At 61.1% G+C, this 15,826-nt stretch overlaps 2 protein-coding genes across 4 annotated transcripts in view; both read left to right on the forward strand.

The window, feature by feature from the left end:
• The window catches only part of BAIAP2L2 (BAR/IMD domain containing adaptor protein 2 like 2), a 28,557-nt gene extending 19,814 nt beyond the window's left edge, over positions 1–8,743 (forward strand). For 2 of the 3 annotated variants that reach the window (XM_041757357.1, XM_041757359.1), the window contains 7 exons: positions 3,752–3,904; positions 4,185–4,305; positions 4,449–4,683; positions 6,803–6,925; positions 7,227–7,434; positions 7,898–8,067; positions 8,252–8,743. In XM_041757357.1, coding sequence (XP_041613291.1) covers positions 3,752–3,904; positions 4,185–4,305; positions 4,449–4,683; positions 6,803–6,925; positions 7,227–7,434; positions 7,898–8,067; positions 8,252–8,327 — 1,086 coding nt within the window. In that variant the 3' untranslated portion in view covers positions 8,328–8,743. The remainder of the gene's footprint in view (positions 1–3,751; positions 3,905–4,184; positions 4,306–4,448; positions 4,684–6,802; positions 6,926–7,226; positions 7,435–7,897; positions 8,068–8,251) is intronic. The other variant, XM_041757358.1, reaches the window with a different exon arrangement.
• Positions 8,744–10,302: 1,559 nt separating this feature from the next.
• Positions 10,303–15,519, forward strand: SLC16A8 (solute carrier family 16 member 8). The gene is made up of 4 exons (XM_041756548.1): positions 10,303–10,985; positions 11,616–11,759; positions 11,960–12,823; positions 14,652–15,519. Exons 1-4 carry the CDS (start codon positions 10,772–10,774, stop codon positions 14,948–14,950), a joined length of 1,521 nt encoding a protein of 506 aa, XP_041612482.1. The 5' UTR covers positions 10,303–10,771; the 3' UTR covers positions 14,951–15,519.
• The last annotated feature ends 307 nt before the right edge of the window (positions 15,520–15,826 follow it).

The raw sequence follows: 15,826 nt of genomic DNA on the forward strand, positions 1-15,826 counted from the left end.
TCTCTATAGATGTGCCTCTTCTGGACATTTCCTATAAATGGAACCATACACTATGTGGTCCTTTGTGACCGGCTTCTCTCATGAAGCATCGCGTGGGTAAGATTCACCCGTGTTGTGGCACATACCATCCTTCGTTCCTTGTTACTGCCAAATTCTATCCCGTTGTCTGCAGAGACCACGTTGATTTAACCAGTCATCAGTGGATGGACATCTGGGTTGTTTCTACTTCGCGGTTGTTATAAATAATGCTGCTATGGATATATGTAGACGTCTGTGTGTGGACGTACGTTTTCATTCCTTGTGGCTACCTGGGAGGCGGCTTGCTGAGAATAGGCTAACTCTGTGTTTAACCATTTAGGGAATTCCAGACTGTTTTCCAAAGCAGTTGCACCATCTCACATCACGGTCTCACCCACACTGCTTCCTCCACATCCCTGCCGACACTTGTTGTCAGTCATCTTGATTAAAACCACGCTAGTGGCTCTGAAGTGGTAGCCCTTCTGATGTGCACTTCTCTGATGACTAGTGTACTTGTTGGCCATTTAAATACCTTGTCAGAAAAAAAAAAAAAAAACACCTTGTCAGGAAGCTTCTTTCTCCCCATATCCTGAACAGGTAACCTCCAACATTAAGAGGAGAGCCACTGGTTTTTTTTTTTTTTCAATACCAAAATGCCAATTGGCTTTATTTAAAATAAAGAATATATATACTTACATACACACATAAGTTGATCTTATTAATCCATCTACTAAATATTAAGCTTTTATTTACCAAGGACCAAATAAAGTCTTGATTGGAGTAATATTCAAATTGACAACAAAGATAAGGGAAATTAAGCTTATCTCCACTCTCTTGAACCTAATATTAAACATGACCACTTTGCTTCAAAATAGAATCTTATTGGTACCATATTCCAGGAAGTGGTATCAACGGTTTTATCAGTGAATTTTCAAAAGTAAATCACTTTTTCTGCATATTAGTATCAAAAGAATAGATCCAATGCTTCAATAGAGTATGTAGCAATTAGGGGCACCTGGGTGGCTCAGTCCATTAAGTGTCTGCTTTCAGCTCAGGTCTTGATCCCAGGATTCGGCGATCAAGCTCCACAGGGAGTCTGCTTCTCCCTCTCCCATTCCCCTTGTTTGTGCTTTCTCTCTCTCTCTCTCTGTTTTAAAATAGAATATCTAAAAAAAAAAAAAAAAAAAAGTAAAATAGAATATCTTGCGAGCTTATGCAGGTCAAACTCAGGAGAGCTGAGTGATTGCCCCACAGGAGGGAGCCATGGATTGAATGAGCCAGACTTCCCCTACGTATGGGGGAGAATGGACAGGTATCGTGTTGTCTGATCCAGCTGGGCTTTAGGACACACTAGATCAAACTCTTAAGATAGTCAACCACAAATATTTATGTGTTACTATATCCATAAACAGATTGCACAAGATTTGGAACAAGGTTTATTTATTTATTTTTAAAGACTTACTTACTTACTTACTTATTTATTTATTTATTTATTTATTTATTTATTTATTTATTTATTTATTTTAGAAAGAGAGCAAGAGAGAGGGCAGAGGGAGGGGCAGAGGAAGAGGGAGGGAATCCTCAAGCAGACTCCCTGATGAACACAGAGCCTGACACAGGGCTTGATCCCAGGACCGTGAGACCATGACCTGAGCCGAAACCAAGAGTTGGTTGCCCAACTGACTGAGCCACCCAGGTGCCCCTTGGAACAAAATTTAAAGAATGGTGAAGGTCTGAGCACAGCAAGAGGTCACACTCACACTCCCCCAGTCCTGGCTGAGTCTGCATCTGGTCAATAACATGCCTCTCTGCCCACCTCACCCTCAGCTTCTCTGGGTTTATGGCACTTGTGAGAGTCCATCTCTAGGATAAATTCCTAGGAGTGGAACTGGTGAGCCCAAGGATGTAGGCATTGGTTGTCCCAGTTTACCCTCTTGCTGGTAATGTAGGACATTCCCTTCTCCTTGACAACAGTGTGAGAGCAAACTTTTCAATCTCTGCTAATCAGCAAGGTAAAACCGGTATCTCTGTGTGGTTTTATTTTATACTTGTCTTATAAGTGAGACAGATCTTTACATGGCTCTGAGCCATCGGATGTCCTTTACTGGGACAGGTCAGCCTCTTCTATTTTTCTTATTCATTTCTTGGAGCTCTTTATATGTTACTGAAATGAGCCCTTCCTTGGTGATGCATTGCAAATATTTTCCCAGTTTGTCACTTATCATTGGTCATTGCTTATGGTAGGTTTTGCCATGTTTTAAAAAATTGTTTTCATTTAGCTAACTTTATCAGCCTTTTCTAGTCTGTGGGGTCTCAAGCATACTTAGAATGGCTCTTCCAGTCCATAAATGTTTTAAAAATTCTTCCAAGGTCTCCTAATGGTCTTGAAAGCCTGCACGGTGTTTCTTTCCAACCACAGGCAAAATTGCTTGGAGGCAGGAATCAGGGAAGCCAGTAAAGTTGAGTGCTGTCCAGGCTGGGACTTGGTGCTGTGGCCTTTACTCCCAGAAGCCCCAAGCACCCTGGCAGGTACTTTCCACTGAATGTTCTCAAATTGGACAAAAACTCTTTTTAAAATGTGGTATGCAGAACCCAACATGCTTGCTTTGCACACTGCTTTTGCAGCACACACATGAAGACATTTGGAGTTTGGTCTCTGTGCTGTATTGCTAATTCTGCAAGGGAACAGAGGGGGTGTCCACCTAGTGACCAAGGGGACTAGTTCCTCCTGTGATGTGAGTTGCTTCTGTTTTGCTGCCTGAGATCCCTATGAGGCTTTCAGCAGCTGGGCCAGACAGGAGGCAGGATCTTAGAAAGGTACAGTCACAGGTACAACTTGCTTACTTACCTCTAGGAATTATCTAGCCCTGGGAGCAGCAATCCCTGCAGGACTGGCAAAGCCCCAGGACTTCAAAACATTATAAAATACAGAAAATTAAAAACATGATTAATGCACACAGCGGGTCTGACACTTAAAGCCCTCCCACCCCAAGCTGTTATGGAGTATGTGGTCAACTGCTGAGTTTCCCATCCTTGAAAGTATTCAAACAGAGTTAGATGCCCATGTTCCTGGGACACAAGGAATGCTTATAGACTAAAAGGAATTGACTGGAAAAACTATTTGAAAGGCTTCTTTTAGGAAACTACTCAAACTGGCTTACACAGGAAAGGTACTTATCACTTTAGTTACTATGAAGCTCAGGGGTTTCAGGTATAGCTGGATCTAGGAGCATGCATGTCATCAGAAATTTGCCATTTTCCCTGAGTTATGGTTTCCTGTGCTGGCTTCACTCTATTTAGCCAAGTCCATGAGGTCAAACGTATCTTTCCAGATTGTTCCAGGATAAGTACTGGGATTGGGGTCTCTGGTCACAGTTTTTGGCTAAGTGTCATCCCCAAGTCCATCACCTTAACCAGCAGGATGGAGCGACCTGAGCGGCCAGGCCCGGGTTCTACCCCTACCCCGGTCCTGGGCCTTGGGGGAGCAGGGCCAAAGCACACGGCCTGGGAGGAGGGGCAGGAGAAGCACCTCAAGGAAAACCGAGGGGCCTTGGACCCAAGAGGGTTGGGCGGTGGGCGAGTCCAACGTGCCAGGGCGGCAGCAGCAGCGATCTCTGGCTCCTTCCCGCCAGAAAATCGGGTCCCCCAGCTTGGGGGCCCGCGTGCCCAGGCCTGGCCGTCTGGGGGCCGCTGGGCCCTGGGGCCGGCTGACGCCCGTGTCCCCCGCGGCCAGGCCCGGGGCGTGCTCCAGAACCGCGTGCTGCTGTGGAAGGAGCAGTCGGAGGCCAGCCGCAGCCCGTCGCGCGCCCACTCCCCGGGCCTGCTGGGGCCCGTGCTGGGGCCGCCCTACCCCTCGGGCCGCCTGACGCCCACCCGCCCGGACATGGTGAGGCCCTGGGCGCCCCCGCCGCCGCCGTTCGCGCCCCCGCCGGGCCCCGCCTGGAGCCTCCTGCCCCCCGGGCTCCCCGTCTACGCGGCGCCCCCGGGCCCGCCGCCCTTCCGCCCCGGCCTGGCCCCGGCGCCCCCGTGGTGGTGGCCCGGCCGCCGGCCCCAGAACCCCTACGCCGACGCCTGGGACTGGGGGTGGGGGCTGGGCTAGGGCCCCGGGCCGGCGCCCTCCCCGCCCCACCCTGCCCCCACCCTGCCCTGCCCGTCTCCCCTCGCAGCCGCAGAGGCCCCTGGCGGACTTCGGCTCCCCGCGCAGCCGGCACAGCTCCGGCTCCTACGGCGCCCCCGAGCCCGCCGAGCCGAGGGCCGCGACGCAGCTGCCCCGGACGCCGTCGGCCTGTGAGTGCGGGCGGGGCGGGGCGGGGCGGGGCGGGGCGCCCGGGGCAGGGGATCCCGGCCGGGAAGACGCCGCGGCGGGCGGAGCGCGGGCCGACGCCGGGACCGGCCACCCACGCGCCCGCGCTCCCCGCCCCGCCCGGCAGCCTCGCTCTACGCCGGCGGCGCCCGCTGCTCGCGCTCCGACTCCCTCGGCGAGCGCCCGGGCGGGGGCGGCGGCGGCGGCGGCGGCGGCGGCGCCAGGAGGGTCCGCGCCCTGGTCTCCCACTCGGAGGGCGCCAACCACACGCTGCTGCGCTTCTCGGCCGGAGACGTGGTGGAGGTGCTGGTGCAGGAGGCCCAGAACGGCTGGCTCTACGGCAAGCTGGAGGGCTCGTCCGCGTGAGTGGGAGCCCTGGGCGCGGGGGGGGGGGGGGGGGGGGGGGGGGGGGGGAGGCCCCGGGCCTGGGCTCCGCCCGCCCGACGGAGACTTGTCCCGCCGCTCGCGCCCCCACCGCCCCCCCCCCGCCGCCCTCGGTGTCCTCGTCCATCCACGGGTGTGGGCCAAGGACAGGGTGGCGGCCCTTGGGAGGGATGGGAAGGTTCTCTCACGCGTGGGAACGCTGCAGGAACCCGACTGCTTGGGCACTTTCTGGATGCCCCACACGGAGGGAGGAGCAGCTTCCACTCTGCACCCTGAGAAAGTCAGCCGAGTAGATGGAGGGGGTGCACCTGCAGGCGGGCTCCCCCAGGCCAGGCCCACAGGCCATGCTGGGACCTCGCAGGCTGAGTTGCAGCCCGTGCAGGGAAGGTCCTTAAAGATCGCCAACGGGGGGTTGGTTTTGACACCAGGAGTGGAAGCTAGAGGTGGGGAAATCCATCGAGGTCCCTGCAAGGCTGGCGGACGGTAGGGGTTGGCAGCCCGGAAAAGGGGAGTGTGCAAGGATCACTCTTTCTGCCAAAGAGGAGGGAGGGAGGAGGTGGGAGCTTGTGGGAGCCAGGCAGTGACCCCCACAGGGCTTATGGAGCGGGGACTGTGTGGTGCTCACTCCCACTTATGCTGCGGGGGAGAAGGGATGAACGAGGGCTTCGAGGGAGGAGTCAGCAGGTGCCTGTGAAGGACTTGCAAGGGTGGTGGGTGGGTCAGTGGGCCATGGACAGGTGAAGGGTGGATGGGAGGGTGTGGGTCAGTGGATGGTGGTGGATGGAAGATGGACTGGGGGTGGTCACATGGGCGGGAGGATGCAGGTCGGTGGGTAGGGATGCATTGAGTGTTGCCGGTGAGGGGAAGCACAGATAAAGGGTGCTTAGACGGAGGAGTGACTGGAAAGGTATGTGAATGAGTTGGTAGAGGGGCAGCCAGGTGGTCAAGAGGTGATAGATGGATTACGGACTGGTCGTCCGTGGGTGGTTGCACTCGTGGATCACAGATGGGTGATGCAGGATGGGATGGCGCAAGGGTAGAGGGATGGATGGCAGGTGACCACTGGACCAAGAATTGAAGGGTGGGCTGGCCGGCAGAGAGATGGCTACAAACACCAGGGTGGAAACCCCTGCTCTGTGGGCCCACACCAGCAGGCAGCAGGAGCCCTGAAAGTCCCCACAACAGGTGTGTAGCTGACCTCCTGGGGACCTGAGTGGCTCTGAACCACCCAGACCCGTGCTCTCAAACCATGTTCCTGGGACGCGGCTGGGGAAGGAGGTGGCAGGTTGTATCAGTGGGCACTTTATGGTGAAAGCAGAGCTAAAGCATATGGAAATGGTTTTGTTCTGTCATTTTGAGCTGAAATCCAGTTACCTTTAGGTGAGAACGTTGTTGATTGCGTTGTGGGGCCTAAGGGGGCTTTTTGGAGAACACTTTCCCAAATGCTCTGCAAGGATCTGATGGGTCCAATAGGGTCTGAAAAAGCTGAGGAACATCAGTCCAAGTGCCTTCCCCGAGGCCCAGCTGCTCTGCAGGTGCAGTAATGAGCCTCCAGTCAGGCCAAGACCAAGCGCAGGGCTACCTGGGGTCACCAGAACCAGAGTCCTAGGGTGGGTGGCCACAGCGGGGCTGAGGAGCAACGGGCCCTGGCTCAGGTGCCCCTTCCTCTGGGCTCGTACGGTTGTCTGTGGTCCTGACCCCTTCCCAGTCACCCTTGTCATCATGCGTTTTCGAATCTGTCTGTCCGCCGGGTGGGGAGCCTCTGGGGAGTAGGAAGGGTGTCTGGCTCTCCGTGGGCCTCACATGGTGGGTGCTCAGTGAGTGGGGAATGAAGCGGGTCACGGCATGTCCTCAGACACTCTACTTTCCGCCTTGGGCTTCCAGTGCCTCCTCGGGTGACCTGGCCCCTGGCAGGACATGAGGCTGGACTTGAATGTCGAGAAATATCTCCTCAAGGGATGCAATGAGTTAGTCTGGGTAAAGCCCTCTGAGCGAGGCCTGGCCCGCAGCACTGCTCAGTAAGAGCTCCCAGGAGGGTGAGTTTGACCTCTTTTTTTGGGCCTTCTGCTCATGGGGCCCTCTGCCTGCACCCCGCAGGAGCGGCTGGTTCCCTGAGGCCTATGTGAAACCTTTGGAGGAGATGCCCATGAGCCCCATGAACGCCTTGAGCCCAGTGACCTCCATGAACCCAATGAGCCCTATGAATGAGCTACCTTCCAGGTACCCGGTGGTCAGAAGTGGGGCAGGGGTGGGGACTTCAATGGGGGTGGCACCTTAGGGGACATCTGTGAGTTGCGATCCTGAGTGGACTCAGCCTCCTTTGGCCCTTGGAGGAAGGGGACCCCCTCCTTTCTACATGTGACAGCCATTGCGTCCATCCCTCTACCTTCAAGCCCGTGGCCTCGCACCCGTGTGCGAGGGAAGAGGCTGTAGGACGCTTAGGAGCCCAGCAAAATTGGGTAGGGTGCAGTAGGGGCCTCCCGCCTGACCCCCTACGCCTCCCTCCCTCCTCTGGACTCAGATCCTACCCGCTCCGGGGCAGCCACAGCCTTGATGACCTCCTGGGCCGGCCGGGCAACTCCACAGCACCCTCAGAGTACTGGGACGGCCAGCCCCGGTCCCGAACCCCGAGCCGCATCCCCAGCCGCGCCCCCAGCCCCGCGCCTCCACCCTTGCCCAGCAGCCGGCGAAGCAGCATGGGCAGCACGGGGGTGGCCAGTGACGTCAAGGTGAGCTCCACCCCGCTGCACCGCCTGTCCCCAGCCCTGGCCTCACCCAGTGGGCAGGGAGACTGGATGCCAGGTAACCCTCCTGCTTTGCCACTGGCTGGCTGGCAGGGGGTCTTCCCCACCGCAGCCTCAGTTTGCCCATCTGCGGGGAGGTGTAGGATGGATTTCTGAGTCTGGGGCTGAGGGAAAGGGGAAAGCATTCCTCTCAGGGACTGGAGCCCCCGTTGTCCTGCTGGGAGCACTGGAAAAGGCCTGTGCTCTCTACCTCCCCACCCCCTGGGAGAGGCAAGACCAGGATCCTGGGTCAGAGCTGGGGCTGGAGCTAGCGGGGCAGGACTGGGGTGAGGTGTGGGGTGCAGGGAGGGCATCTGCAGCCTGGGAGATGGTACTTGGGTCCAGAGGCTTCCCTAGTCTGCGATCCACAGAATTCTGGGCTTCAGAACACCTCGGCCTTATTTCCTAGAAGCCTGGCACTGCAGGGACATCTGGTCTCGTCCTCTGTCTTCCTGGAATGGGGAGTGGCAGAGGCAGGGGCTCACCTGCCCCTCTCCGCCCCCTAAACCTGGCCCTTCCTCCACCCCCACTGCAGAAACTCATGTCCTGGGAGCAGCAACCCCCAGAGCTCTTCCCTCGGTGAGTCCTAGAGCAGGAGTCAGAGGGGCAGGGCTCAGAGGGGGCTATGGGGGAAGTCGAGGCAGGGGTGAGTGGAGGTGGGGGGGCAGGAGGTCGGGGCGGACACAGGCTCAGGTGCCCAGCCACTTCCCCTGGACCCAGCTGACCACCTGGGCCCCTTTCACCCCGACCTCTCCCCTCACAGGGGCACCAACCCCTTTGCCACCGTAAAGCTGCGTCCCACTGTCACCAACGACCGCTCAGCGCCCCTCATCCGCTGAGGTGCCTCCGTCCATCAGGGGTCTGAGGTCGTACCCCCACGCCTGCCCAGGGGCTGTCCAGAGCTGGCGGCAGCGGCAACAGCAGCAGCAGTGGATCCAGGGAGCCGGGGTCCTGATACTGGGGATACTGGGGGTGGCTGCCCTTCCCCAAACCGCGCCCTCAGCTTGAGCAGCTCCCAGGGGACTGGCCTGGGGTCTGGGGCCGTCAGAATAAAGCAGGCAGCATTGGGGGACGGGATCATTTCTTCCCCCCACGAGGGCCCTAGAACTCTCCCTGGGGGCCTCCCTTGTGCACCCCAACCCTTCCCCGCCCCATGAGGGAGGAGCCCCCACACACCCCCTTCCCCACCCTATGTATGTCCTCCTGTTGGACTTTTGTAAACAGTGAGAAATAAAAGCAGGTGGACACAGCAGCAGGACTGGCAGTGTGTGATTTGGGAGCCAGGGTGGGGGCTTGGGGCTGGAGGCGTCCCACTGGAGAATGGGGTCCCGGAGGCCCTGCGGGTCCCTGGTTGTTCCCTGGGAGGCGTCTGCTCCCGCACAGCCTCTCACAGCCCTGGGCTAAAGCAAATCTCTAGGTCTGCCCTGAAGCCCTCCAGCTGTATCCACCCACGGGCCCAGTGTCTGTGCCGCTCTAGGATTCCCAGGAAAGGGTGGCCTCGCCGGAGGGGGAGGGGTGGCAGTGGCCAAGGTCTGGGACCACCAGCAAGTCACCCTCCAGCAGCCTGGGACACAGCACCCTTTGTTCTGGACCCTCCCGCCCTCGCAGTCCCAGGCTCACCGACCTGGATTAGCCTGATCCAGAGGAAAGCCTCAGAGGCCCCTCCTGGAATGTGGCCTGGGGGTGGGGGGCCGGCGAGCCAGAGGTGAGTAGGGATGGTGGGGTCTCTCAGGGGCAGGGTGATGCTCCCAGCAGCACTAGGACCCACCCACCCCCACCCCCCTGCCAGAGCAGTGCTCTGTGCATCCTCTGCCCAGTGGAGGGGCCTCCTCTCTAGCTCTGCTGGGAGAGCCTGAGACCGGGCCCCCCACCGTGAGGTCCAGCTTGGCCCTGCACTGCGGCCAATGCCCTGTCCTTTCTCCCTTTCCAAGCAAAAGCCTCTTAGAGGGGTTGAGGGGAGACACTCTAAGCCCTAGGCCTGAGGGGGAGAGCCGTGGGTGAGCCAGGCCAGCGGCCGATCTGCAGGCCAGCCCGGGGCTCTTCGGCCGCGGCCCCCCGTAAGGCTAGCTTCCCCGGGGGAGCCAGCAGGCAGCCCCTCCCGGTCGGCCTCAGGAGATGTGAGGCTGGACATCCAAAGCCACGGGACGGCTCAGGTGAGTGGGGGTGAGGGCTGCCAGGACCCACCCCTTGTCCGGAGAGGGGACAGCAGGCAGGAAAAGCCAGAACCTGGTCCTGCTGAGAGAGGGTCGGAGTCCCAGATCCCCATGGGGTGCCTGGCACTGCCCAGCACCAGGAGGAAGACCCTGGGTGCGGCCGGGCAGCGGGAGGGAAGGAGGCTCCGGCCCCAGCTGTGGGCTGGCCCACCCACTTGGGCTGTTCCGGGGGCCACGGGAGGCTGCTGCGTGCACCCCTGGCTGGAGCTCCATGAGTGTGAGAGACTTCAGAGCTCTTTTCTGCTGGTGGAGGGTTTGGGGAGCTGCTTGGGGTTTGGAGAACAGAAGGTCTCTTTAGTGCCCCCTCAAAGGTCGAGGTGGAGCCAGAGACCCGACCGCACCCCACCAAGACTCCCGGTTGGCCCCGGGGCAATGGGCCGCCCATCTTACAGGTGGCAAGACTGAGGCTCAGTGAGGCAGGAGGATCTGCCTGAGTCACAGAGCGGATCCACGGCTAAGCTGGGATGAACTGGAGCTCAGCTTCTTTGGCTCCTGAAACGAGGCTAATGTTACTCCAAAATGTCTGGGGTTTTTTGTTTTATTTTTTTCCCCATAATATTTTGATGACAATAGTCATTTCTGGTCATTGAGAAAAATGAAGAACACTTGGCCAAGGAGCCAAATACACCCAGCCATTTTGCAGCTGGCACCTGGCTGTCCTTCTCTGCACCCCCACCCCCGAGTTCTTGCACCCTGGGGACCCTGGCGGTTCCCACGCAGCTGGGGCACACACACTGGCCGCCCAGCCCTCCCACTCACTAGCACCCCCTCTCCGGCCACCACTAGGTCCCTAGGAAGGAGTGCCCTCTGGAGCCGTCTTCCTGAAGTCCTGACCCAGGTGGGAACGATTCTATTATCCTCCTCTCACCTTTTATAAGCCCTTTGGAGGAGGGCAAGTTTGGGGTAAGGCGCTAATTCGGTTTTCCCTCCTGGCTCATTCCCCCAGCAGGGCTCACCTGGGTAGCCCCGTGCCTCAGTTTCCCACGGTGGGTCTCCATCCCCCTTCCTTGCCGGGGCTACAGACCTTCCCTGCCCCCTCTTGTCCCCTTCCTCCAGCAGAGGCAGCAGCGATGGGCGCTGGCGGCCCGCGGCGGGGCGAGGGACCCCCAGACGGGGGCTGGGGCTGGGCCGTGCTGGGCGCCTGCTTCGTGGTCACCGGGTTCGCCTACGGCTTCCCCAAGGCCGTGAGCGTCTTCTTCCGCGCGCTGATGCGCGACTTCGGCGCGGGCTACAGCGACACGGCCTGGGTGTCCTCCATCATGCTCGCCATGCTCTACGGCACGGGTCAGGCCCCCTGGCAGGCCCCTCCCCCCCAGGCCCAGGGCTGAGGGCGGGATCCCCGACCCGCTGGGCATCCCAGGGAAACCACTTTCTCCCTGTGGAGACGCTGGCCCCAGAGAGGGGAGGAGAGGGCAGGGGCTGACCGGCCAGTTTGGCCACCCTGCAGGGCCCCTCCTTTCCCGCCAAAGACCTACACCCGCTTCTCTTACAGGTGGGGGAACAGATCTAAATAAAATCCCCCCTCCCCGCTCCAGGTTCCCTCGCCCCCTGGGGGGGTGGAGGACCTGCTGGTGTTAATCCCAGCCCAGCGCCTGGGGGGTGGGAGTAAGGGACGGAAAGAGCCTGGGCGGCCCAAGGGACGATTCCAGCTGCGCAGATAAAAGGGGAGGGGTCTGCTCCTTCTGCTTTGGGATCCCCGTTCTCTGGGGGGCGGGGGGTGGGGCCTCTGGACCAGGACAGGTCCCTGCTTTGCGGCCCCCGCAGGGCGCCTCCCAGCCAAGCTGTGTGACCTTGGCCAGACGCTGCCGTCTCTGATCAGAGGGTGCCCTTATCCCTTGGAGCCACCGTCTGGGGCTGGAGTGTCCAGGGAGAGAGCTTAGTCCGGCCGGAGCGGTGACGGTGCCCTGCCCACAGGTCCAGTCTCCAGCATCCTCGTGACCCGCTTCGGCTGTCGCCCGGTGATGCTGGTGGGGGGGCTGCTGGCCTCGGCGGGCATGGTCCTAGCATCCTTCGCCACGCGCCTCCTGGAGCTGTACCTGACGGCCGGGGTGCTCACAGGTGAGGGCGGCCCTTCCTCGGCTCCCCGCCTCCCCTATGAGGACGGGGCTGGGGGGGGTTGGGGGGGAGGGAGTCCTCGCTGGTGCAAGACCTCCTGGTACTCCCGCCGGGGTAGGGGCGTCCCGGGGTGGGGGCGCCCTGGGTGGGGCCCGGGTGGGGGCGTCCCCGGAGAGCCCCGCACAGCGCCGCGCCGCCCGCAGGCCTGGGCCTGGCCCTCAACTTCCAGCCGTCGCTCATCATGCTGGGGCTGTACTTCGAGCGGCGGCGGCCCCTGGCCAACGGGCTGGCGGCGGCGGGCAGCCCCGTGTTCCTGTCGGCGCTGTCGCCGCTGGGCCAGCAGCTGCTCGAGCACTTCGGCTGGCGCGGCGGCTTCCTGCTGCTCGGCGGCCTCCTGCTGCACTGCTGCGCGTGCGGCGCCGTCATGCGCCCTCCGCCGGGGCCCGGGCCGCGGCCTCGCCGGGACAGCGCGGACGACCCTCCCGCCGACGCGGACGCCGATGCGGACGCCGACGCCGAGGCCGACGCCGAGGCCGAGCGCCCCGGGCTGCGCCTGCGCGAGGCGCCCCCTGGCGGCCGGCCCCGGCGGCGGCTGCTGGACGTGGCGGTGTGCGCGGACCGCGCCTTCGCGGTGTACGCCGTCACCAAGTTCCTGATGGCGCTCGGGCTCTTCGTGCCCGCCATCCTGCTGGTGAACTACGCCAAGGACGCGGGCGTGCCGGACGCCGACGCCGCCTTCCTGCTGTCCGTCGTGGGCTTCGTGGACATCGTGGCGCGGCCGGCCTGCGGCGCCCTGGCGGGCCTGGCGCGCCTCCGCCCGCACGTCGCCTACCTCTTCAGCCTGGCCCTGGTGGCCAACGGGCTCACGGACCTGAGCAGCGCGCGCGCGCGCTCCTACGGCGCCCTGGTGGCCTTCTGCGTCGCCTTCGGCCTCTCGTACGGCATGGTGGGGGCGCTGCAGTTCGAGGTGCTCATGGCGGCCGTGGGCTCGCTCCGCTTCCCCAGCGCGCTGGGCCTGGTGCTGCTCGTCGAGGCCGTGGCCGTGCTCATCGGACCGCCGTCTGCCGGTGCGCCCCGCGGGAGGAGCGGACGCGGGCGAGTGGCCCGAGGCGAGGGGGGCGCGCCGTGTCCCAGCGGCAGCTGCCGGGGTGCCGGGGGCCGGGGGTGCCAGGTGGGCCCCCTCCACGGCTAATTGGCCCTCCTCCAAGCCGGCACCACGAGGCCTGGGAGGGGCCAGAGGGCGGGAAAGGTACCAGGTGGAACCAGCGGTGACCCGGCGCGCCCACTGGGTCCTCTCCAGCGTTGGCGCCAAGTCCCGGGAAGCGCAGACGCGTATTCCTCAGAGGTGGGAGACCCGCGGGCGCCTAGCTCGGCGCCCCAACGAGAGCAGAGCCCCGCCCAGGGCCGGCTGCCCCTTCCCCTGGAGCCCCGCAGCTCAGTGCTTCAGCGTGCCCAGCCTCTAAGGGTGACCAGGACAGGGGCAGCGTGTTTGAGGAAGCAGCGCGTGGCCAGGAGCAGCCTGTGGAGAGCTCAGTGTGCTCCTGCGGTGGTCACCCGGGGCCCAGAGGGGGCTCCCTCCCTCCCCTCTGCAGCGGGCCAGGGCCAGGCCCTGCCCTGGCTCCGGCCAGTCGGGCCCTTCACTGTGCCACCGCCCACTGGGCACTCCACAGGGGTCCACGAGAGGCCAGGGAAGGATTCCCGCAGGGTAGACCCAAATGAGGACACGGGACAGTGTGGGGCACATTAGAGGGGCAGCGTTCCTATACACGTGATGCAGAAAGTGAGTTTGGAAAGGGGGGGACATTAGGGTCCTCTCGGGTTGGTGGGTTGTCCCTGAAACAGCAGAGAGCCTGCTTGTGAGCAGGAGCGCTGTCAGGCTGCGTGATGGAGCAATGAGGGGAGGCCACCTTTGCTGGGGCCCAGCCTGCCCCTGAGATAGGGCAAGCTGCCCCCCTTCTGGGGCTGGGGTAGCTGAGCGCCCTTGTCAAGCCTTGTCATCTCACCCGACTCTGTGAGGGTGGCCCCCCCAAGCCCACCACCAAAAGCCACAAAACCAGCCCTCCAGAGGCTCAGGGACACATCTTCCATTTTCTCATGTGACCTAGGGAGGTGGATGCTCAGAGGGGCTCAGGCAGGCAGCCAGCCTGGGGGACACAGAAAGCCTCCTTGAGCTGTTGACCAAGGAGTCACAGCCTGGGGTGGCGGGCAACAAAAATGCCAAGAGGGTGGAGCCCACAGAGGAACCATACTGGGGTGGAGGGGAAGTATTTGCAATGAAAATTAAGATTTTCCTGAGTATGAAAGTAGTACGTGCCTGGATAGAGCACTCAGAAAATACAGAGGGGGAAAGGGGAGTTGTGACTCAAAAGTCCTGCCCCCAGCTTACACTACTGGGCACTCAGTCTAGGGTCCAGGGCCCCCCTGGCAGGGGCAGGAGGAGGCTAGGGGTGGCGGTGGGGGATGGAGAGAAAGCTGAGCCAGGCCCCTGAAGACCAGGAGGGTTAGGTAGAAAGAGCAAGAGTTAGGGGCCCCCGGGAGGGTGAGGCTGAGCCAGGACCCCTCTCCACTTGCTAGCCAGGCAAGTCACAGGGCACACGTAGAGTTTCAGTCTGGGGTGGAGGGGGTGCCTTGTAACCTGTAAAGTGCTGCCTCACTAAAGGCCTTTTATCACTTAAGAAATTGAGGTCCAAGGAGGTGGTGACATTTTCAAGGTCTAAGGGGGAGAACACCTGTGGGGTTTTTGCTTCTTAAGACGGGAATAGAGACCAGGGTGTGTCTGTGTCACCCAAATGTAAATCCCACCAGAGGGAGGGCATGACCCTTTATGTGAGGCTGTGGGGCAGGGTGAAGGGGGGTTCCCTGCAGGGCCTCACCCCCCTCCTCCTTCCACCCCAGGCCGCCTGGTGGATGCCCTGAAGAACTACGAGATCATCTTCTACCTGGCTGGCTCTGAGGTGGCCCTGGCTGGGATCTTCATGGCTGTCGCCACCAAGTGTTGCCTGCGCCGCTCTCCGGACACCCCGCCCAGCCAGGCGGCCGAGGGCGGGGCCAGTGACACTGAGGACGCGGAGGCGCAGGCGGACTCTGAGGCCCTGCCCACCGGTGCTGAGGAGCCGGGCAGCCGCGAGCCCCTGGAGGTGCCACGCCCCGCAGAGGTGGAGGCAGGGCCAGGGCGGGACACCAAGTCTGTATAGCCGAGGGCACTAGGCCAGGTGGGCTTACCCGCCCAGAGCCCCCGCTGTCCCAAGAGGGCCTGGCACACCGGAGGCTGCTTTACAGGGCCCACCCCTGGGGTCCAGCAGGAGCTCCCGCCCTCACCTGCCCTGTGGCCATGGCCAGGCCCTGCCCTGGCTTGGTGACGCTGCTGTGCACGGACAAGGGCTTGGTCTGTGTGACACTGAAGTTCATAAAGCTCAGCAGCAAGACAGAGGCTCCGTCCCTGTGCCTTCGCAGCTCTGGCGGCTGGTGAGGGTGGGAGGCAGTCCGAGAGGCTCTCCCCAGGGCAGGGATGGGGAAGAGGGGGCGTGGAGCAGGAGGTGTCCTCAGACTCGGAGGCACTGGGGCCTCTTGCACTCCGATCCAAGTGCAGGGAGCCCCAGGTCTCACCTTGGCCGGGAAGCCTCTGGGATCTCTTCCCTCTGTATTTATTCTCTTCCCACAAACCTGACACCTGGCACTTCCTTTGCCTCCCCCACCCCAAATCGTTTGAGTGTGGAAACCAGGCCCAAGAGTAGGAAGGGGCCTTCCCACCACAGCTCTGGGACATTCAGCCATGGGCTCAGGAGGGCCCATCCCACCTGTGGCCCCCTCCCTGCTGGTCTCATTTGCCATCCGGGTCCCACAGAGGCGTGGGGAGCCCTCGCGGAAGCCTGGCCAACTCACGCGGGTCTGTACTTCCCCGAGTCACTAGAGCAGTGACTACGTTTTATTAAACACTCAGAGCCGGGGCTCTGTGCCAGGCACCGTTAAGCCCTTTACAAGAGTTAACTCGTCAAATGCTTGTAACAGCCCAGTGAGGTAAGGACCATTACTGGCCACAAGCACAGATAGGGAAACTGAGGCACAGAGAG

This window comes from Vulpes lagopus, chromosome 5 (assembly GCF_018345385.1).
Source record: "Vulpes lagopus strain Blue_001 chromosome 5, ASM1834538v1, whole genome shotgun sequence".
Lineage (NCBI taxonomy): Eukaryota > Metazoa > Chordata > Mammalia > Carnivora > Canidae > Vulpes > Vulpes lagopus.

What these genes read in the sequence shown, in the direction of transcription:
- SLC16A8 (XM_041756548.1), top strand. Translation starts at nt 10,772, where the DNA reads ATGGGCGCTGGCGGCCCGCGGCGGGGCGAGGGACCCCCAGACGGGGGC. An exon ending in CGCCATGCTCTACGGCACGG is followed by an intron (nt 10,986 to 11,615) that starts GTCAGGCCCCCT and finishes CCCTGCCCACAG; the next exon opens with GTCCAGTCTCCAGCATCCTC. An exon ending in GACGGCCGGGGTGCTCACAG is followed by an intron (nt 11,760 to 11,959) that starts GTGAGGGCGGCC and finishes CGCCGCCCGCAG; the next exon opens with GCCTGGGCCTGGCCCTCAAC.